This window comes from Nycticebus coucang, chromosome 4 (genome assembly GCF_027406575.1).
Source record: "Nycticebus coucang isolate mNycCou1 chromosome 4, mNycCou1.pri, whole genome shotgun sequence".
In the NCBI taxonomy this organism is placed as follows: Eukaryota; Metazoa; Chordata; class Mammalia; order Primates; family Lorisidae; genus Nycticebus; species Nycticebus coucang.
Genome location: NC_069783.1, coordinates 91,305,060 through 91,326,943, shown reverse-complemented (window position 1 = coordinate 91,326,943; position 21,884 = coordinate 91,305,060). Strand labels below are relative to the sequence as shown.

At 42.7% G+C, this 21,884-nt stretch overlaps 1 protein-coding gene and 1 non-coding gene across 4 annotated transcripts in view; one reads left to right on the top strand and one right to left on the bottom strand.

The window, feature by feature from the left end:
- The window catches only part of NCAPH (non-SMC condensin I complex subunit H), a 50,307-nt gene that overhangs the window by 14,484 nt on the left and 13,939 nt on the right, over nucleotides 1–21,884 (bottom strand). For all 3 annotated transcript variants that reach the window (XM_053587377.1, XM_053587374.1, XM_053587376.1), the window contains exons 3-11: nucleotides 21,710–21,800; nucleotides 20,934–21,026; nucleotides 20,489–20,627; nucleotides 19,284–19,408; nucleotides 9,894–10,083; nucleotides 7,407–7,498; nucleotides 6,417–6,622; nucleotides 2,660–2,808; nucleotides 1,309–1,415 (exon numbers count right to left, since the gene is read on the bottom strand). In XM_053587377.1, coding sequence (XP_053443352.1) covers nucleotides 1,309–1,415; nucleotides 2,660–2,808; nucleotides 6,417–6,622; nucleotides 7,407–7,498; nucleotides 9,894–10,083; nucleotides 19,284–19,408; nucleotides 20,489–20,627; nucleotides 20,934–21,026; nucleotides 21,710–21,800 — 1,192 coding nt within the window. The remainder of the gene's footprint in view (nucleotides 1–1,308; nucleotides 1,416–2,659; nucleotides 2,809–6,416; nucleotides 6,623–7,406; nucleotides 7,499–9,893; nucleotides 10,084–19,283; nucleotides 19,409–20,488; nucleotides 20,628–20,933; nucleotides 21,027–21,709; nucleotides 21,801–21,884) is intronic.
- Nucleotides 7,952–8,053, top strand: LOC128585293 (small nucleolar RNA U13). Its single transcript, XR_008380008.1, has one exon. It is a non-coding gene; the product is annotated as a small nucleolar RNA U13 (small nucleolar RNA).

Here is a 21,884-nt window from a genome sequence, read left to right as displayed (position 1 = left end):
TGTGAACTGTGACACCACGGCACTCTACCGAGGGTGACATAGTGAGACTCTGTCTCAAAAAACAAAAAAATCAAATAATATAAGGGAGTCTAGATTTGGATCAGAGTTCCACAGTTCTGTGTAAAAACGTGATTTTGTTAAAAATTATTCTTCTCATTCTAAATTTGATTCTTTCTGCCACTGAGTTTTGGTATTGTTTTTCTATTTTTTTTGCATTTTTTGGCCAGGGCTGGGTTTGAACCCGCCACCTCAGGCATATGGGACCGGCGCCCTACTTTTGAGCCATAGGCACCACCCTGGTACTGTTTTTCAATGGTGTCTTTGGGATATGAGGAAGAATGAAACTATTCATTTGCTCTAAGAGTTAAATTTATAATACATTTTTTTAAAGTCAGACAGGTACAGTGGCTCAAGCTAATAATCCTAACACTTAGGGAAGCCAAAGCGGGAGGATCATTTGAGCCCAGAAGTTTGAGATCAGCCTGAGTACAAAGTGAGACCACATCTCTACAAAATGTAGAAAAATTAACCAGTTGTGGTGATGCACACACTTGTAATCCCTGAGCAGGAGGATCATCTGTGCATAGGCATTTGAGGCTGCAGTGAGCTATGATGACACCACTGCACTCAAGTCTGAGTGACAGAGTTAGGCACTGTGTCTTAAAAAAAAAAAAAAGAAAGTAACAGAAAAGAAAATCACGGGTGAAAGGAAAAAAGAAGTACAAAGATTAATATAAAAAAGCACAAATATCTGCTAAAAGGCAGCGCCTGTGGCTCAAAGGAGTAGGGCACCGGCCACATATGCCGGAGGTGGTGGGTTCAAACCCAGCCCCAGCCAAAAACTGCAAAAGCAAAACAAAAATACTGCTAAAAGTAGTAAAATATAAAGCTTTCCCCCTTTTCTTCCGCAGCTTCTCTCTTTACTTGTTACGGTGTAGTTTTTTTTTTTTTTGTAGAGACAGAGTCTCACTTTACCGCCCTCGGTAGAGTGCCATGACGTCACACGGCTCACAGCAACCTCCAGCTTTTGGGCTTACGCGATTCTCTTGCTTCAGCCTCCCGAGCAGCTGGGACTACAGGCGCCCGCCACAACGCCCGGCTATTTTTTGGTTGCAGTTTGGCCGAGGACGGGTTTGAACCCGCTACCCTCGGCATATGGGGCCGGCGCCCTACTCACTGAGCCACAGGTGCCACCCTTGTTACGGTGTTTTAAGTTTGTGATGTAATGTCCCCCTAAGTAAAGAAATATTTAAATTTAAATTAAAAAAAAAAAAAAAAAGCACAAATACTAATAAATCCAGCACAAACCTTTGTTTTTCGAAAACATACATCAAAGTCAATATCATCTTCAAAATCAATTTCAAAATCTTTCTTTGTACTCTTCTTTTTGTTCTCTGACTGGGAAGAAGCATCTTCTGCAGAAATGAACATAGACTGTCAACACTGTTCACCTTTGTGGTCGAAATTATTTACTTATCTCACAAGATCTACAGATAGTCCTATCAACAAGGTAGCATTTGTGTCCGAGCATCACAACAGGAGTAGGAACACTAAATCATATACCTCATTTTTGTTCTAAACTTATGATTTTTTTTTTTTTTTGTAGAGACAGTCTCACTTTACCACCTTCAGTAGAGTGCCATGTCACAGGACTCACAGCAACCTCTAGCTCTTGGGCTTCAGCAATTCTCCTGCCTCAGCCTCCCGAGCAGCTGGGACTACAGGCGCCCACCACAATGCCCGGCTATTTTTTGGTTGCAGTTCAGCCGGGGCTGGGGTTGAACCCACCACCCTCAGTATATGGGGCCGGCGCCTTACTCACTGAGCAACAGGCGCCGCCCAACTTATGATTTTTTATAACGTTTTTCAAAAACATGCTAATTCTTTCCTTTCAAAGACAGAATGCAAAGCATGAAATGCTGGCACAGCCCTTCTGGGTTCTGCCGAGTGCTGGCTTGTGCCCTAACTACTACATGTCCTCTAAAGCCCGTTGGTCATTCCCACCTAGAGCCCTTGTTCAAAGTCATGCTGATACTAGGGAACAATAGGAGGCTGTAAGGCCAGTTCTCCTGATTCTAAGTACTTACTCTTCCCATCCAGAGGCCTTGATTTTAACTGACTCTTCATCCCAGGTCAGGCCAACTAACTGTCCAACCAGGAGGCTAGCTCATCTGTATACTTTTTTTTTTTGGCCGGGGCTGGGTTTGAACCCGCCACCTCCGGCATATGGGACCGGCACCCTACCCCTTGAGCCACAGGCGCCGCCCTGTATACTTTTTTTTTTTTGAAACAGAGTTTAACTTTCTTGCCCCCAGTAGAGTGCCATGATATCATAGCTCACAGCAACCTCAAACTCTTTGGGTTCAAGCGATTCTCTTGCCTCAGCCTCCCAAGTAGCTGGGACTACAGATGCCCACCATAACACCCAGCTATTTTTTAGAGACGGGGTCTCATTCTTGCTCAGGCTGGTCTCAAACTCCTTAGCTCAAAGGATCCACCTGCCTTGGCCTCCCAGAGTGTTAGGATTACAGGCATGAGCCACCAGGCGCTTCTTCAGCTTATCAAGAGCAGCAACTGGCACTTGCCTTCCTTAGCTAACTGCTGACTAGCTAATCATCCACACTATTCTTTCCTTAAAGTTCCATCTAGAAATACATACGTTTGTGTCGAGGCCTAAAGCGCCAGTGATTTGGGCCAGCCCACATCGACATAGTCCGGGGACTGAAATAGGAATATTCTCCAGGTTTCATGGAGAGAAGAGGGCACATGGTCCTAATATCTCTGTCTCCAAGAGAAATTATTTCCTCCCTGTAACACACATGAAATTATGTTTGTAAGTGTACTCTCTCATGATTCCAATCATGTTATTTACATGTAAAGGAGCATATGATGTCACTGAAGACTCTACCTACCCTCTTCTCCACAAAGGAACAGCATTATGAAGTGGAAGTCCAATATAAATACTTCACTTTTTTTTTTTTAAAAAAGACCATGTCAAAGAAACTTTTTTTTTCTTTTGAGATATAGTCTCACTTTGTCACCCTCAGTAGAGTGCCATGACGTCACAGCTCACAGCAACCTCAAACTCTTGGGCTTAAGTGATTCTCCTGCCTCAGTCTCCCAAGTAGCTGGGACTACAGGCACCTGCCACAATGCCCGGCTTTCTTTCTTTTTTTTTTTGAGATGAGGTCTCACTCTGGCTTAGGCTGGTCTTGAACTTGTGAGCTCAGGCAATCCACCTGCCTCAGCCTCCCAAGTGCCGAGATTATAGGCATGAACCACTGCACCCGGCCAAAAATACTTCATAATTAACAATCTTATAGTTTTTCTCAAGGGCTTTTGCTTCTCTTAATTTTATAATATGATTATATTTACACAAGTGCTTTGGAAGTTTCAAATAGCTTCAAAAATCCTAGTTTACCCATTTGAGAGCTAAGACACAGAGGTACAGAGAAATTAAGTTTTTATGTAAGACTACAGAGCCAGAAAACTGCCAGAGCTAGGAATTAGACTTGACTCTTTGAATCCCAGCCTCAGTGTGTTTCCATACACAAGACTTCTAAAGGGCTCCAATGTGAGAAAGCTTGTTAGAGCTGCTGCACTGCCCTCTAAAGGAAAAGGTAACAAGGAAACTTCAGAGTGGCTTTCTATTAATATTGAGCCATATATATAAGTTCTCTTGGCTCAGCACCTGTAGCTCAAGTGGCTAAGGCACCAGCCACATATACCACAGCTGGCGGGTTCGAATACAGCCCGGGCCTGCCAAACAATGACAACTACAAACCAAAAAATAGCCAAGTGTTGTGGTGAGCATCTGTAGTCCCAGTTAACCGGGAGGCTAAGACAAGAGACTCGCTTGAGCCCAGGAGTTGGAGGTTGCTGTGAGCTGTGACGCCACAGTACAACAGGGCAACAGCTTGAGGCTCTGTCGCAAAAAAAAAAAAAAATAAATAAAAATAAATAAATAAATAAATTCTCTTTTAGAATGAGCAAAAAACCTTTAAAACGAGGACTTTGGCTTTATCTTTGGCTTTATCTGCAGGACAAAAGCAGCAAATGGTATTTGTATATTTATTGCTATTAAAACTTAAGGCTTGGTGCCTGTAGTGAATAGAGAGCCACATATGCCGAGGCTGGCAGGTTCGAGTCTGGCCTGGACCTGCTAAACAACAATGACAACTGCAACTAAAAACAGCCAGGTGTTGTAGCAGGCGTCTGTAGTCCTAGCTACTCGGGAGGCTGAGGCAAGAGGATCACTTAAGCTCAAGAGTCTGAGGATGCTGTGAGCTGTGATGCCTCGGCACTCTACCAAGGGTGACATAGTGACACTCTGTCTCCAAAAAAAAAAAACAAACTTAACTTAAAAAAATTAAAATATACTTTACAAAAATATCACATTTCTAGTCTGTAAGTCCTAGTGTTATAACAGAACTTGATATCTGGCGTATGTCACTAACAAATGTACTACATTATGAACTTCATAAAATGGTTTCAACAGCAGTCCCACTCAATTTCCATGGCTATTCTTTTGTTATAATTTTGACAGTTAGGCTGGAACTTTATGGGCAAAGCTTTGTATGAAGAGCTTGGCTCTCATTTCCAAGAGTCTGTCAACAAAGGCTGAACAGAAGGTCTGCAGGGTTTTTTTTTTTTTGAGACAGAGCCTCAAGCTTTCGCCCTGGGTACAGTGCTGTGGCATCACAGGTCACAGGAACCTCCTGGACTCAAGCGATTCTCCTGCCTCAGTCTCCCAAGTAGCTGGGACTACAGGCGCCCGGCACAACGCCCGGCTATTTTTTGGTTGCAGCTCTCATTGTTGTTTGGCTGGATTTGAACCCGCCAGCTCAGGTGTATGTGGCTGGCACCTTAGCTGCTTGAGCCACAGGCGTCAAGCCAAAGGTCTGTAGGTTTTTTGAATGCCATTCATTCAATAATTATTTCAATACACAATGCTGTGTGGCAGGCACCCTATCACCTCTATCCTGGCTGCTCAATGGCTAGACTAACCCACAGTTTATCCATTTCTCAAGTCCTGCTCCCTCCATCAAACTTCTCCCATCCTCTCCAGGGACACTCTTTATTCTTTTTGTCCCCACCCCCTTAATATCACAGAGCTTTTCCTTCATTTTAGCCCTGCTTCAGTCTAGCAAGTTAAAGGTCTCCTCTAGCTGGGCTCCTAGCATGTCAGCCAGCAGGCAGAATGCTTCGTTCTCACATAACAAAATAGGCTGTGCTCTGGGCCCTCACCTCTGACTAGGTCTTTAAACATAGTGAGCACACTATAAAAGCACCTATATCACAGAAGGGTCAGCTAAAGAACACTTGGCCCCTTTGGCAGATGAGTCTTTCTTAGTGTATGTGCACAGAGAGCTCCACTTTTACTTTATTTTTTTTGAGAGACAGAGTCTCACCTTGTGGCCCTCAGTAGAGTGCTGTGGCATCATAGCTCACAGCAACCTCCAGCTCTTGGGCTTAGGCGATTCTCTTGCCTCAGCCTCCCGAGTAGCTGGGACTACAGGCACCCGCCACGACTCCTGGCTGTTTTTTTTGTTGTGCTGGGGCAGGGTTCGAACCGGCCACCCTTGGTATATGGGGCTGGCACCCTACTCACTGAGCCACAGGGGCTGCCCAAGCTCCACTTTTACATTGCACACAGTTGTCAAAGTGCTGCCATTCAGGAACCAATAACATGGGGCATCCTACATAACACTGGTATCTATCATTCAGTATTGTTCTCACTCTACCTTGAACTAGAGGTCCTTGAAGACCTTTCAGTAAAGAACAGTGGTTTTCAAACATGGACACACGATGAAATCACCTGGCCTCTTCTACCCCCAATATTCTCAGTTAGGTGGCCTGAACTAAGGCCTGCCATCCAAAGCTCACTGCAGGCAGTCCCCAGGTTACAAATGAGATAAGTTAGTTTACCTTGCTTTGATATTCTCCAGTCTGCCTATCTAGTAACCCAACACTGCCTAGTCCTCCTCTTTGCTTACGCTTCAGGCCACTTTTTTCTATAAGCAAAACATAAGCCTGTTTCTGTCTATACAGATATCACCAAAAGTCAGACTACACACAGTATGTATAAAGGGAGCATGCTCTGCTACCAAAATGCATGTGGTAACAACAGCCCCACTGAAGTAGCCACTAGATCCCAGGTACTTTGGTCCAGCACTTTACAGTTCTTTCATCCTTATAAACTCCTGCAGTGTTGGTTTTATAACCAAAGTGACAAGCCAACATTCAATGCCAGGTATGATTCCTGTGATTCAGAAGGGCTCTGCTGATGTGTACAATAAAGCACACCAACCCAGCCAATCAGACATGAAACTAGATCACCCACAGCAGGAAAACTGTTAAGAATGGATTAAAAAAAACTCCTATGGAAACATTTTCTGTGACCCTGAGAGCCTTACTGGGAGCTTTGGACCTGGCAAGGCTCCTTCCAGCTCCTGAACTCCTCGTGATCTCCAGCTTCAGGGTGGTCAGCTTCATCGTTGGCATCAAAGTCATCCTCCAGGGGGCCCTCGGGCAAGTCCTCACAGTCCCTCTCCTCAATCTCCGCATTGATGTCAAATACCTGGTCATTCTTCTTAAACTTGTCCAACAGGGCTGACACAGACTAGAGGGACAAAAGAGGGTTCTTTAGTTCTGTTTCCTATAACCATCCCAGTTCACCATTGGAGGGACAGCCTTCTCACACTTAAATTCCAGTTTCCAGCACTCTCCTTTCTCCATACCACCCTTACCCTCCCCCTGCCTGCTGGGGCCAGAGTTCTCATGATAGTGCTGAGGAAGTTTATATTGTGCAGCACAGGATAAAGCTGTATTGTTGTCAGGTACATTTTGTAAAACATGAAACAGGAATCTTCATCCATTAACTACATGTTTAAAGAAAACAGTTTTCCATGGAGACCATTTATTTTGGAAGTTGTAGTAAGCAGGCTAAAGGGGCCCATGCTAAAAATACACAGAGGAAAGCTCTACACGTGACAATTCTCAGGAAACTCAGTGCCAAGGGACTCAACTCCAAAGAGCAGGAAATTCCTCAAGCTTGACAGCAGCCTAAGAAACCAGAAGCTACTGAGATAATCACATTCAAGAGTAAATCTGACAAGAAAAGTTCACCCATTAGTGGCAGGGCCATCTCACCCTAGGGAAGCAGAAGAGAGAACTCATTTAGCTGTGTAACAATCCTGCTGGGGGTCACAATCCCTCCCACTCTCCACCCCAGGTTTTTTTAATCCCTACAGAAGTGCCAAAGGAAATATTTTCTGTACTCCTGGCTAAATAAAAATGATGCCACAGTTTTGGTTCCCACTGGGCAGAACTAATCTTGGGCTATCTTAACTGAAACCACAAGCCACTGGAGAAGTGCCCAGAGCCCTTTTAAAAGTTGACCACACCTCATTATGTGTTTCACTGTCCCACTTAGTAAACTGGAATCCAGCCAGGGAAGGGCAGATCTGGCGATCTTCCGCACACTGCTGCAAGGGCTCTGGAGAGGACAGCAAGAATACAAAGAGAGATTAGAGATGGGTCAAGTATGTTCCTCGTTCCCTGTAAAACAACACCAATGGGCACAACAGAGAAGAGAGGCACACAGTCACCTCACTGTTCTCCAGTAGAGGCTCTGGTATCAACAGTGGCTGGCAGCCAACATCTGTGTGTTGGAGTCTCCAGGGAGATGCACAGGCAACACCCACACTGGGGTTAGACTAACGCAGTCAATCCACAAATGAGTAAAATAATAGGGGGAGAAACCTGAACACAGACAGTCGATTGTGAAATGAACTCTGCTATAACTGGGAAATCAAAATCCCTTCCTCTTAAAAGTACACTAAATAGATCTTTTTTTTTTTTTGAGACAAGAGTCCCACTCTTGGTCACCCTTGGTAGAGGGCCACAGCGTCACAGCAGGGGTGAGCCACTGCCTTTGACCTTTAAGTAGATCTTTTTGAAGTTCATAAGCCTGATAATTGGTTTCCATGCATTTTTGTGAGTTGTGCTTCCCTTAAATCTTGTTACAATGTTGGCACATTACCATCTGATGTGAAAAAAAAATACACTAAGTATATAAACATATAATGGTACTTAATTTTTAGTTCCAAAATAAACTAATAGAGATTACTTTTCAGAGGACTAGAGCCCCAGCTGAGTATAAACTTGGAAAATAAAATGTAAGCACAAAACAGTTGTACTAAGCAAAATTTAGGCAAGAATGTAATGGATAAGAATGGGTCCCTTCACACCTATATAGCCCTTGAGGGGGAGAATCAATTTCATTCAACACATAAAAATGATTACACTGGCGGCGCCTGTGGCTCAAGGAGTAGGGCGCCAGTCCCATATGCCGGAGGTGGCAGGTTCAAACCCAGCCCTGGCCAAAAACCACAAAAAAAAAAAAAAAAAAAAAAAATGATTACACATAAGTATAACTATTGCACTCCATGTACCCAGCCTTCACCTGCCTGTACCTTGTCACAACATCCTGAGATCATCCTCCAACAGAGGGTGGAGAGGTAGGATGGGAAGGATGTTAAAATGTTTGCCAAGCCAGTATAGGGGGACTGATAATAGGCCAAATCAGTTCTCAGATTGCCAGAGAGGAGTCTCAAAACAATTCACAAAGCCCTCTTCTTTTTATAACCACTAGATTGGGTAACAAAGAAGAATAAGACCTCTGCGGCTAGATAAAGGTCCCCTTCCCAAGTCCAAACTCTGACTCTCCAGGATGAGCCCTAACAGTGAGAGTTGACTGCAAAACAGCAAGCACCTAAAGTATGTGGCACGTATAGACCAAGAGGCAATGGTTTATAGGTACTTTTTTTTTTTTTTTTGTAGAGACAGAGTCTCACTTTATCACCCTCAGTAGAGTGCCATGGCGTCACACAGCTCACAGCAACCTCCAACTCCTGGGCTTAGGTTATTCTCTTACCTCAGCCTCCTGAGTAGTTGGAACCACAGGCACCCGCCACAACACCCGGCTATTTTTTTGTTGCAGTTCGGCCGGGGCCAGGTTTGAACCTGCCACCCATGGTATATGGGGCCGGCACCCTACCCACTGAGCCACAGGTGCCACCCAACAATTTTTTTTTTTTAAGACAGAGTCTCACGTTTGTCACCCTTGGTGAGTGTCATGGTATCATAGTTCACAGCAACTTTAAATTCTTGGGCTCAAGCAATTCTCTTGCCTCAGCCTCCTGAATAGCTGGGACCATAGGCACCAGCCAAAACGCCTGGTTATTTTTAGAGACAGGGTCTCGGTCTTGCTCAGTCTGGTTTCAAACTCATGAGCTCAAACAATCCACATGCCTCAGCCTCCCAGAGGCTAGGATTACAGGTATGAGCCACCAGGACTGGCATTTGGTTTACTGTTTTAAACTCCACGCTATAGAGAGGACAAAAGTTAATGGATTGCTAGACACTCCTAAAAGGATACCCAATCTGGTATTCCAGAGGAAACTTCTGAGTAATTTAAGCAACATTTAGGAGTATGATGGTTTTATTACATGCCATGGTTTTATACAGAAACTTCTCCAATGCCTAAATGCTCTGGTGAAAGGCATTATTTGGGTACTTACTTTTTATTTATTTGGATTTTTTTGGAGAAAGAGTCTTGCTCTGTTGCCAGGGCTAGAGTGCAGTATCATCATCATAGCTTACTACCAACTCAAACTCCTGAGCTCAAGCACCCCTCCTGCCTCATTCTCCTAAGGACATGGGACTATAGGTGTACAGTGGCCGTAGGCTAATTTTTTTTTTTGGTAGAGATAGAGTCTCACTAATGCCAAAGCCAGCCTCAAATTCCTGGGGTCAAGCAATCCCCTCACCTTGGCCTCCCAAAGTGCTAGGATCGTGGTCGTGAGCCACCAACCCCAGCCTTTACTTACCTTTTAAATCTGTCATTTCTACCCAGCCTAAATCTGGCAACTCAAGAGGTTCTCCAGTGGGGAGAGTCTTGACATCAGAAGGAAAAAGCAGCTCACTTTTATAGTCATGGCAGTGGATGGTAGACAGAAATACCCCAGCTGTGCTACATTCATCAAATGAAGCTGCAGTCTTCTGAAACATGGGATCAATCTGAATACAAAGAGAGAAGGAACCAAGGAATTATGGTATATAGCCAAAGGAAATATAAACTCTCATGTGTTGGACCCTGCTCATTCTTTTTTTTTTTTTGTAGGGACAGAGTCTCACTGTACCGCCCTCGGGTAGAGTGCCGTGGCGTCACACGGCTCACAGCAACCTCCAACTCTTGGGCTTACGTGATTCTCTTGCCTCAGCCTCCCGAGCAGCTGGGACTACAGGCGCCCGCCACAACGCCCAGCTATTTTTCTGTTGCAGTTTGGCCGGGGCTGGGTCCGAACCTGCCACCCTCGGCATATGGGGCCGGCGCCCTACTCACTCAGCCACAGGTGCCACTGGACCCTGCTCATTCTCTGATATATATACTGGACTGAAGTGTCTCTGCACATAAGCAAAAGGGGGGCGGGGCTTTCTAATTGATCTGAAAAAAAAAATCCCAATTAAAAAAAAAAAAACTATATGTGGTCAGATGCATAAATGTATACTGTTCAAGAAGACAGTATGTGGTAACAAGCACACACTGTGTCAATCTCTTTGTCTATAGTACATCTAGCCATGAATTTTTCTGCTGGTCTCCATTCACAAGTCACTGGGTTTTTTTTTTTTTTTTTGTAGAGACAGAGTCTTACTTTACTGCCCTCGGTAGAGTGCCGTGGCGTCACACAGCTCACAGCAACCTCCAAATCCCTGGGCTTAGGCGATTCTCTTGACTCAGCCTCCCAAGTAGCTGGGACCACAGGCGCCCGCCACAATGCCCGGCTATTTTTTTTGTTGTTGCAGTTTGACCGGGGCTGGGTTTGAACCCGCCACCCTCGGAATATGGGGCCGGCGCCCTACCCGCTGAGCCACAGGCACCGCCCCACTGGGGGTTTTTGTTGTTGTTGTTTGCTTTGTTTTGTTTTGTTTGAGACAGAGTCTCAAGCTGTCACACTGGGTAGAGTGCCGTGGTGTCATAGCTCATAGTAACCTCCAACTTTTGGGCTCAAGCAATCCTCTTGCCTCAGTTTTTTCTATTTTTAGTAGAGACGGGGTCTCGCTTTTGCTCAGGCTGGTCTTAAACCTGTGAGGTCAGGCAATCCACCTGCCTCGATCTTCCAGAGTCCTAGGATTACAGGCGTGAGCTACAGCGACAAGTCACTGTTTTTAAATGGCTATCTCTAAAATGCCAGTGACAAAAAATGTTATCACAACAAATTCTTTTGGCTTAAAAAGGCTGCGTGATGGAGCTAGTAACAAGGTTCTATTGTTCCTCTGAATAAAAATATTTCCTAGGATTTAGAAGAACATACCCAAGCCATCCAGGTAAAGGACAAGCATTGACAATAGGGTTAGGTTATTGGGTAAAACCTAACAGAGGTTGTAACAAAATCCCTAAGACTGGGTCAGGAGCAGGGGTGGCATAGCCATATGACACCATGCCCAAAGGCAGAACAGAGAGGGCAAGGCCTATGCATATGTGGCAAGAGGGCAAAAGCCATAGATGATCTTGAGACAGGAGATATAGCTGGATACGGGGTTCATAGGTTTTCTTGATGTCACAGAATGTGGCTACTATATGGAGAGAGAGGAGCTTGAATATGACAACAGCACAGATGTCTCTCTGGCTCTTCACTGGCCCCCTTAGGTCTGAGCCTAACCTCATCAGTACTGAGATTTGGCTCCTGCCTTCCCCGTAAGTCCATCTTAGCATTCTTAGTCCAGAGTAGCACATTTATCACCCTCAAGTTCTCTGAGCTCCTTAGCCTCCCACACAGGTAGCTACACAGCCTGGTGGGTTTTCCTCCCAGTGCATCTCTCATCCGGTGTCACCAATACAACCCTTATCTCTGGTCTCTCCTAATCCCTATTCTAATAATGCCAGTGTTACTCCCATTGCCTTTATTATTTTTTTTTAATTTTATTTATTTATTTATTTATTTTTTGTAGTTTTTGGCCAGGGCCGGGTTTGAACCCACCACCTCTGATATATGGGGCTGGGCGCCCAACTCCTTAAGCCACAGGTGCCGCCCCCATTCCCTTTTTCAAATGGTAACCAGAGTTAATGATTTCCCACCTAGAGTCCCATACCCCCAGAGGTCTTGTCTAGGTAGTTAGTGAAACTATACTCAATATTTCAGAGTCAATATAAAAATTGTACAATGACCCACACAAAATCTAAAAATACAAACATAACTTTCCTTGCTTGTGCCTGGAATTATATCATGCCAGTGAAGAAGGGTGGTTCTTTCATGTAAATTAGTAAATGAGTAATTTAGTGGGGAAAGGAGTTATTGATGGCTGCACAATTTGGGTAAATGAAACCTTTTGAAACAAGAGTCTCCAGCAAATCACAGTAAAGGAGGGCCTTAGCTGATAACAAGTAGATGACAGACTGTATGCTAAAGCCCAGGTCATTTTAGGTGATTACTTAGAAGTAAATCTTCAGTTTACTTCTAAGTAAATCTAAAGTAAATCTTCAGTTCTGGTCAAACTTGTATATTCCCCTGTTCTCTAAAGAACCAAAATGTTCCATGGCCTTTGATATTGCTTCTTAGAATCACCTCCCTGACAATGACTACCTAGCCTTCCTTCAAGGCCCAGTTCAAATCTTGCCCTCTTCCACAAAGTCTGACCCCTACCCATTCTGGTCTCCTACAGTATATGCCTTGACCTTCCTTACATTGTATCAATTTGTGTTCTCCTGGTGTAAGGAACTGGAGCATAATAAAGTTCCCATCTCTCATAACAGCAAGCATTTTGTACATAGTACACAATTGTGTCCAAAAGAGATCATCTCATATGCATATAAACAAGTGCTTTTAATTGGTTGAGACACACCCACACAACATTTGCTTTCTGATCTCCAAGAAAACAGGGTTTAATAAACAGAGCTTCAAATTCTAAGTTTGTGACAATCTCTCCCTCCTTTTTATCTTTCATAGTCTTGACTGTTACAAGTTTACAAGCAGATTATAGAGCAAAGAAAGCTTTTCTTTTCTTTTTTTTGTACGAAAGGTTTTTATTGATGAGGGAGGGATGCTGCGGAGCAGCACCAAGGAGGAGAGAAAAGGAGAGAGAGGGGGGAGAAAAGAGAGAGAGAGGAAAGGGAAATGGGGAGAGAGGAGAGCCAAAGAAAGCTTTTCAAGACTGAGGTATTTAGCATTTCTTCATGACGTTACTGACTTCACTTTGCGTAAAGAAACCACAGCCCAACAACTGCAGGCTTAGAGGAAGCAGCACTGCATGCTTGCTCCTGTTTTCTCTTTATGACCATGGGAAAAGCTAGCAAAGGATTCCTCAGTCCCAGAACTGGCTCTACCTGGTAAGAAAGATGATGACTGGAAAACAGAATTCCCAACGTCCTATATTGAATAATCCCTGATTTTGCTATGGACCAAAAGCAAAAGCAAGAATGACAGTGAAAAATAGGCTGAAAGGCACTAATTGAGTTGCAGTGCTCTCCTGAAGACATGCTTCCCCCGCAGGCCTCTAAGGTGGCTGCAAAGCCTTCAAACCACTACTGGTGATATAATTCAGGTATCTGTCACCTCCATGCTAAAATATGATCTCTAATGTTGAGGAGGTGGCATAAGGGGAGACATTTGTATCATAGGGAGCAGATCCCTCCAAAATGTCTCTCCGGAGAACTGGTTATTAAACAGAGCTTGGCGCCCCCTTCCCTTTCTCGTTCCCTCTCTTACTTCTTACCATGTGATTTCTACACACCAGCTTGTCTCTGCCTTTAGTCATGACTGGAAGCTTCCTGAAGCCTTCACCAGAATCAGATGCTAACACTATGCTTCTGGTACAGGCTACAGAACCATGAGCCAAATAAACCTCCTTTTTCTATAAATTACCCAGCCTCAGGTACTCCTTTATAACAAGCAAATGGACTAAGACATCCAACTAGGTGAGGTGAAACTTGAGCTAGGTGATCTCCTCACTGCAGCTTCCAACTACCTACCCTCCCTCCCAATCCTAGCCCTACCCCAGCCTTTGCCATCCATGTCCACATATGCTTCAGTCATCTTCCAGTCCCAGGCCAGTCCACAACCCGAGCCCTTCTTGGAAGATCTTAATATCAGCTCCTGGCTCATTATTGTTCTCTAGCTTCACTCCCAGTCTGGTTCTTAGTGATTTCTGGCCTCTCAGTTACTTGCTATCCTCTCCTTCAGTGGTCTTGTCCTTCATCCTAAGAAGCCCAGGATTCTGAGAGGTTCTATTAAGACCCCCCCACCCCTTCATCCTTTATTCCCTTGCCTGTTCTCTGAGTTGAATCATTAACCATGACTGCAACCTCTCCATATGCCCAATTTCAAATGCTCTTCTCTGACAATCCCCTCCTATCTTTCTAGCTTCCACCATCTTGTCCTCAACACCAAGTCTTTGACCCCAACAGGCCCTATAATATACTGATCATATTACTTTCAACCAATCCTCATTCCCCTCTCTTCCATCTAAAATTTCATAAGCAATGACTGTAACCACTTCCTCACACATGTTCTTAACTACAGTGACTCTTTTATCTCTGTCCATTCACCCAGCTCAACACAATTTTGTTAAATCCAACTTTTTGCCTATTATGTACTCACACCCACACAGTTAACCATGGCTGGAGAAGTACCAAAGACATGCGGACTGATCTCACTTTAAATCCATCTCCACCACCTCAAGTAGACCCTGAGTTGTCTGGCAATCAAACCATTATCTCTCTAGTTCTTCACTTGCCCACCCTCCTACATGACTCTTTCCCAGCTTTTTCCTTTCCTCACATTTCCAACACTTTCCTCTTCCATACCGTCAGCCAATGACATGGCTTCCTATTTCACTGGGTGGTGTGAGAGGAAGACACCAGCAGAAGACAATATCCAGAAGGGTCCCTCATGCACGTACCCAACGTACCCAAATCCCACTCCCAACAGACAACTCCCACCTATGCTCTCCCTTCCTTTCCCTTTTCACCTACTGAAGGCATTCACTTCATCCTAGCAATTTTTCTTTGCTTCATCATCAGTAATTACTTTTCCACTAGACTATTGCCATTAACAAAATATTCTGTTAATTCTCTCATTTAAAAAATTTCAAACCTTGGTCAGGCATGGTGGCTCACGCCTGTAATCCTAGCACTCTGCGAAGCTGAAGCAGGTGGATTGCCTGAGCTCATGGGTTTGAGACCAACCTGAGCAAGAGCGAGACCCCATCTGAAAATAGCTGGGTGTTGTGGCAGGCACCTGTAGTCCCAGCTACTTGGGAGGCAAGAGAATCACTTGAGCCCAAGAGTTTGAGGTTGCTGTGAGCTATGATGCCACAGCATTCTACAGAAGGTGACAAAATGAGACTCTGTCTCAAAAATTAATAAATAAATAAAAATTAAAAATTTCAAACCTCCTGGGCGGCGCCTGTGGCTCAAGGAGTAGGGCACAGGTCCCATATGCCAGAGGTGGTGGGTTCAAACCTAGCCCTGGCCAAAATCCAAAAAAAAAAAAAATTTCAAACCTCCAAGAATGTTAAGAGTAATATGAATCTCTGTACAACTTCCCCATAGATCTCCCAATGGGTAACATTTTGCACATTTGCACGCGCTCACTCTCTCTCCACACCTGTATCTCTCTACTCCAGAGACTTTGAGAGTAGATCTCATGACACTTTACCTGTGTGCCTCTCAACTCCAAACCTACATTCTCTCCTTTTCTGTGATGACATTTGGCTTTGCTAGCTGCTCCCTGTTAGGCTTACCAATCAGAGGCACTAGAGGGAGACAGCAGGGCTTGAGGAGTGTTGTCCAGCAGTGCTTTACTCCAGCTACAACAGGGCCTGCCTATAGCAGCAGCTGAATCCCATTTGCAGTTTTCTCGCACTCACAGAACCAGACTTGCGGCATCCCTCAGAGACACCAGTACCAGCCAGTATACCCATGAGCCTCTCCTTAAACTCATGGACATCAGCATCAGCCAAGCAACACACTTGGGGAGTTCTGAGTTTTGGCTCCAAAAGACCCCTTCTCCAAGCTCACTAGTGGACTCAGGTTGCCACATTTAACCCTTTTCAATCCTATGTTGGACCTTGTCTGGCATAATGATTTCCTGTTTTTTTTCATGCCTCTGATGTTTTTTTCATGCCTCTCATCCCATGACAAGAAGTTAGTGACAATGCTGAGAACATTCTTTGGCCCTCAAATACAATTGATCCCTGGTTATAAGAAGAAACAGCCCATTCAATTTGAAAAACCAACAGTTGTTTTAGAATACACAAAGTTTATGGGAAGAGTGAACAGAGCTGATCAGTACCATGGATGTTATAAATTTACAAGGAAGCCTTACAAATGGTTGAAAAAAATTATACTTCTGTTGCAGAAGTATAATTATAAACTTCTACATCCTTTACTCATCAGATAAGGAGAATAGAGAAAAAGTGCAGACACATCTTTCTTACAAGAGAAATCACACCACTCATTTTGTGAGCAATGTGAGGAACAGAAATTTAATTACAGGCGTGTGATGGCTTACTGCTGTAAACCAAGCACCCTGGGAGGCCAAGGTTGGTGGATCACCTGAACTCAGAATTTGAGACTAACATAACCAAGAGAGAGATACCATCTCTACTGGAAAAGCTAGTCAGGTATCTTGGCAGGTGCCTATAGGCCTGCTACTTTGGAGGCTGAGGCAAAATGATCACTTGAGCCAAAGAGTTTGAGGTTGCTCTGAGCTATGATGCCACAGCACTTTACCCAGGGTGACAGAGTGAGATTCTGTCTCAAAAAAAAAAAAAAAAAAAAAATTCAAGAAAGAGGGAAGACCATCATCTTCTGACACTGAGGAAAGGGTAAATGGGAAGATGTGCTTTATAATGAAAAATGAAAAAAAAAATCAACAAAGGATTGCATGGTTTTGCAGCAGAAGAAATGACAAAGATGAAGGAGAGAAACCATTTTCTACTATGAGACATGCAAGAAGGCTGGACTTTATCCTAGAGATTGCTTCAAGAAGTATCACACTCAAATTTATAAATAGGGACTGTAGCAAGAGAATCACTTAAGCCCAAGAGCTAGAGGTTGCTGTGAACTGTGATGCCACAGCACTCTACCAATGGTGACAAAGTGAGACTGTCTCTAAAAAACAAACAAACAAAAAAAATAGGGACTGCAAACTAATACAACCACTCTGAAAGGAGGTATGGAGAATCCTCAAAGAACTCAAATTAAACCTCCTATTTAATCCTGCAATCCCATTACTAGGCATCTACTCAGAAGAAAAAAAATCATTTTAATCATAAGGACATTTGCACTAGATGATTATTGTCACAGCTCAATTTACAACCGCCAAAATGTGGAAACAACCTAAATGCCCATCAACCCAGGAATATGTATACCATGGAATACTATTCAGCCACTAAAAAAGATAGAGACCGGGTGGCGCCTGTGGCTCAGTTGGTAAGGCGCCGGCCCCATATACCGAGGGTGCAGGTTCAAACCCGGCCGCGGCTGAACTGCAACCAAAAAATAGCTGGGCGTTGTGGCGGGTGCCTGTAGTCCCAGCTACTCGGGAGGCTGAGGCAAGAAAATCGCTTAAGCCCAGGAGTTGGAGGTTGCTGTGAGCTGTGTGATGCCACGGCACTCTACCAAGGGCCATAAAGTGAGACTCTGTCTCTACAAAAAAAAAAAAAAAAAAAAAAAAAAAGATAGAGACCTTACATCTTTTGTATTAACCTGGATGAAGCTGAAACACATTCTTCTTAGTAAAGTATCACAAGAATGGAGGAGCAAGAATCCAATGTACTCAATACTTATATGAAGCCAGTAGATGATCTAATACATGCTGACATATAAGAAAAACTCAAATCAATTGAAGGTGGGGGCAGGGAATGGGGGGGAAGGGTGTGTACCCACTTAAATGGGCAGAATGTTAGGGGGTATGGCATACCTTTTGGGGGTGGGACATAATTATAAGTGGAACTCTACCTAAAAAATGCAAACATTGTACCTAATTCTTTGTATCCTCAAATTAACTTGAGACAATAAAAAATAAGGGGGAAAAAAAAAGCAAAAAAAATTTATAAACAAAAACCCTTTATTTTATGTAACCTAAAATAGACAATAAAATCATCAGGGAAGTTCATATTTATGTTTTTCTCTTTTAAAACTGTAGGATAATTACAAATAATCCACCAACCTCTTTCCCACCCAAGATAAACAGTTGCTGAGGAGTATGTGGTGGCAGAAAAATTGGACTGGATTGGTTAACACGGTTGATCATTCTCCATCCCTGAAACACTTTCTCATTTGGATACCACACTACTGTTTTGTTTTTCCTCCCATCTACTTGATGTTTCTTCAGTTCTCTGACCTCCTAAGATCAAGGCAGCCCAGAACTCAGTCCTTTTTCCACATGTACTTATTCCCTTGGTCATCAATTCCAATCTTTTGACATTTATGAATGTTGTGGAGGTAAGAGAAAGCAGTAATCCAGTCTATTGTTAAAGGGAGAGTAAACTGGTATAATCTTTTTTGAGGGCAACTAAAATCCCATTTCTCTAAATTCTCTTACAGATATACTTCCAGAAAAGTACAAATATAACAATGTTCATGGAAACAATTTTTTAATAGCAAAATTAAAAAAAAAATTGCAGCAACACCTGTTTAAGTTAGCTGTGCTAATTGTAAATAAGGCCTACATCATCATTTCTTTTAAGCAGATTCCTTAGGATTTGCTACACAGTAAAGTCATTGAAAGCCAGGATTCTGGAGCCAGCCCTCTTAAGATTCAAATACTAGCTCACTCCTAAATATACCATCCTAGGTGTTATTGTGCCTTAATTTTTCTCTATATGAGGATTATATGAGTTAACACAGGTAACAGGACTCAGGAATCATCGCATCCAGCATTTGTACAACAAATACTAGCTAATATCACTACTGCTACATTTACTAGGAAATAAGTTTCTTTCTTTTTTAAGGAAATACGTTTCTTTATTAGTCAAATTTCTCAGTAATTTGTCATCTCTTTCTACTCAATCACTGTACAATATTGAGGAACTTAATTTCAGTCTTCACTATAAAGCTAAGGAGGGACAAGGCAGAGACACCAGTGGGACATTTTACTTCCTTAAAGTTTAAACAAGCACATACCAACAAATAAGCACATCCTTAGGCCCTGCCAAGTTTTAGCTCCTGAGCTTCTTAATTAGTCAGAGACCACGCTGTACACCTAGTTCCTCACCTCACACTTTCGATCTGCTTCAGAGACATTGAGGTTGTTTATATTCTGCTCAATGGTTTTGTATAAATGCTTCTTCTTTGGCTTTGGAGCCTTTTTGGTTGTTCCTGTTTCAGTAACACTTCCATCTAAAAGGAGAAATAAGATTGCATACCATTAGGGCTGCTTTGAAGCATGTGACTGAACTTACTAATTCAAATGCTTCAAAGAGTGGTCATAATTTAAATGCGTGCAATTCTCTCAAAGCAATAGGCACAGTTTGATGAGAATATTTCAGATTGTATATGAAACCAGCACTTGTGTACCCCTTGATTGCACTAATGTACACAGCTATGATTTAACAATAAAAAAAAAAAAAAGCAATAGGCATTAAGTAATCTGCAGCTTATGGAGAAATCAAATTAGATTTGGCTTGTAAAATAATTTCATTTCCAAAAACCCCCAAATCAGAAGCTTCCTTCATGGTGACATTTACTCAAACTTGCCTAAATAAAATCTAAAAGTATTTATGAGGCCCTTTCTTTGTTGAAAATAACTCGAGTGTTTGAGTATCTTCTTATATAAGAAATGATTCTAAGTTGGAGGTTGCTGTGAGCTGTGTGAGGCCACGGCACTCTACCGAGGGCCATAAAGTGAGACTCTGTCTCTAAAAAAAAAAAAAAAGAAGTGATTCTAATAACACCATGTCTTCAATAAAATGAGACACCATATTTTGCCATGTATAATGTGGTAGTACTAATTCCATATCTATACAAATGTTCTAAATTATTTTATTTATGCTTATGCATTAAAAATGTAACTCTAGAAAGCAATAACCACATCAATATGTAAAATAATACCCCGGAATACAGTAATTGGTTTTATTGAACTTACAACAAACTTGGAATGAAAGCATTTTCAGCCAAAAAAAAAAAAGAGCAATGTATTTCTTTTTATACACTTTAGGAAGTAGCAATCTAGCTGATATTTTTACAAAATTCCTTTATAATACAAAAACAAGTGCCTCAATATAAACAAATAAACATTTAAATTAAAAATTAAAACAAATTATTTTTTTTCTGAAAGTTTGGGCCAAAAATGTGGGTGTATATTATATATGGCAAAATATGATAACTGATATTTTGCGACCTCATTCCAATGTATCACTGAAATAACTACCTGGTATATCCTAAAAGAAGCCCCTTAAATCCATGTCCTAATCCACATACCTGAACCACAGCCCTCTACTTCTTCTGAAGGTGGTGCATCTTTGCCTAGCCCTCCAAGGACTCTGTATACATCAGCATGGACAGCATCCACGCGCACTGCATAGATCTTGGTGCTAGCATCCAGAGTACCAGCAGCTACCTAATCAAACAAGCAGAGGTGTACTCAGGAAGATACACAGAAAGGAACTTCTGAACAGGCAAAACACAGAAAACTTTAGAAACTATATGCTTGCCCCAAGGGAACAATGACAAAGATCCCCCTCAGACTGCTAGGAAATAAACAGAACATATATTTTCTCTGTACTTCACCAGTTTAGGAAAGATAAAGTAGCTAATATAATATCTACATGAGGAAAGCTCTTATATATTTTCAGAATTGTGTTACGGTAAGAGAAATAATCATCATTCAATTCATATACAAGAGAAAAGCAGATATCCTTCTTACTTTAAAGTTGGTTGGTTCTGTGTCTTTCTGTTTAAGAATCTCTGACATAAAATCAATCAAGTGCAAACCAAAAGCATTCTTGGTAGTGATTTTCTAAAAACAGAAAATTACAGAAAAGTTATTTATAGTCTAGGCTCATGTAAATAACGCTACTCTGAACAGAGAAAGCTGAGTCTTTATATAGGAATACCCACATCTCCCCACTGATCTTGCTTTCCACAAACACTTGACAAGAGCCAGATCCATATATGCATGTTTTCATTGTCAAGGTCTCAAAATGGACAGCATGGAAGTCCTGACTGTTTGCTGTGTGCAGGCCCTGCTCTAAGCACTGTACATTAAGGGACTTGGTGACTCTCAGAAGTACTCTCTCAGGCAGACGCTACTCATTCTCCAGAGAAGAATTCTGCAGCACCATGGTCAGGCAACTGGCACACAGCTTGTAAATACGTAGCCTCCAACTCTGGCTAACTCCCGCATTCACTATTAGCTCCAGAACTCTACTATCTATCTATTGTCTAGCTCCAGAACTCACACCATTGACCCCTACTCCATGCTGCCCCTCTAGATATGCTGCAGGTAGTAGGAAACCTCTTAGGAGGAGCACCAAAGGTCCTTAAGAAAAAGTAAAACCACAGTGAAACACAGCATTAAGACAACTCACTGGAAAATACAATAATCATCATTGATCATGCATTCTCTACTAAATCAAGATAGCTAGATTTCCCCTATAATCAAGTTGCAAAATCTTCAATGAGAAACCAGCAGATACTCACATTTTCAGTGGAGAGTTTGATACAGGTGGAATAATGTTCCGTAATCTGCTTGTTTGTAAACTTAGGGATGGTAGATGAAACGTCAATACTCCTATATGGAAAACAAAACAAACAACTCTTGCAAGGATCCATGATATTATAACTTTTCAAAACCCAGGCCCCAAATCCATGAGGT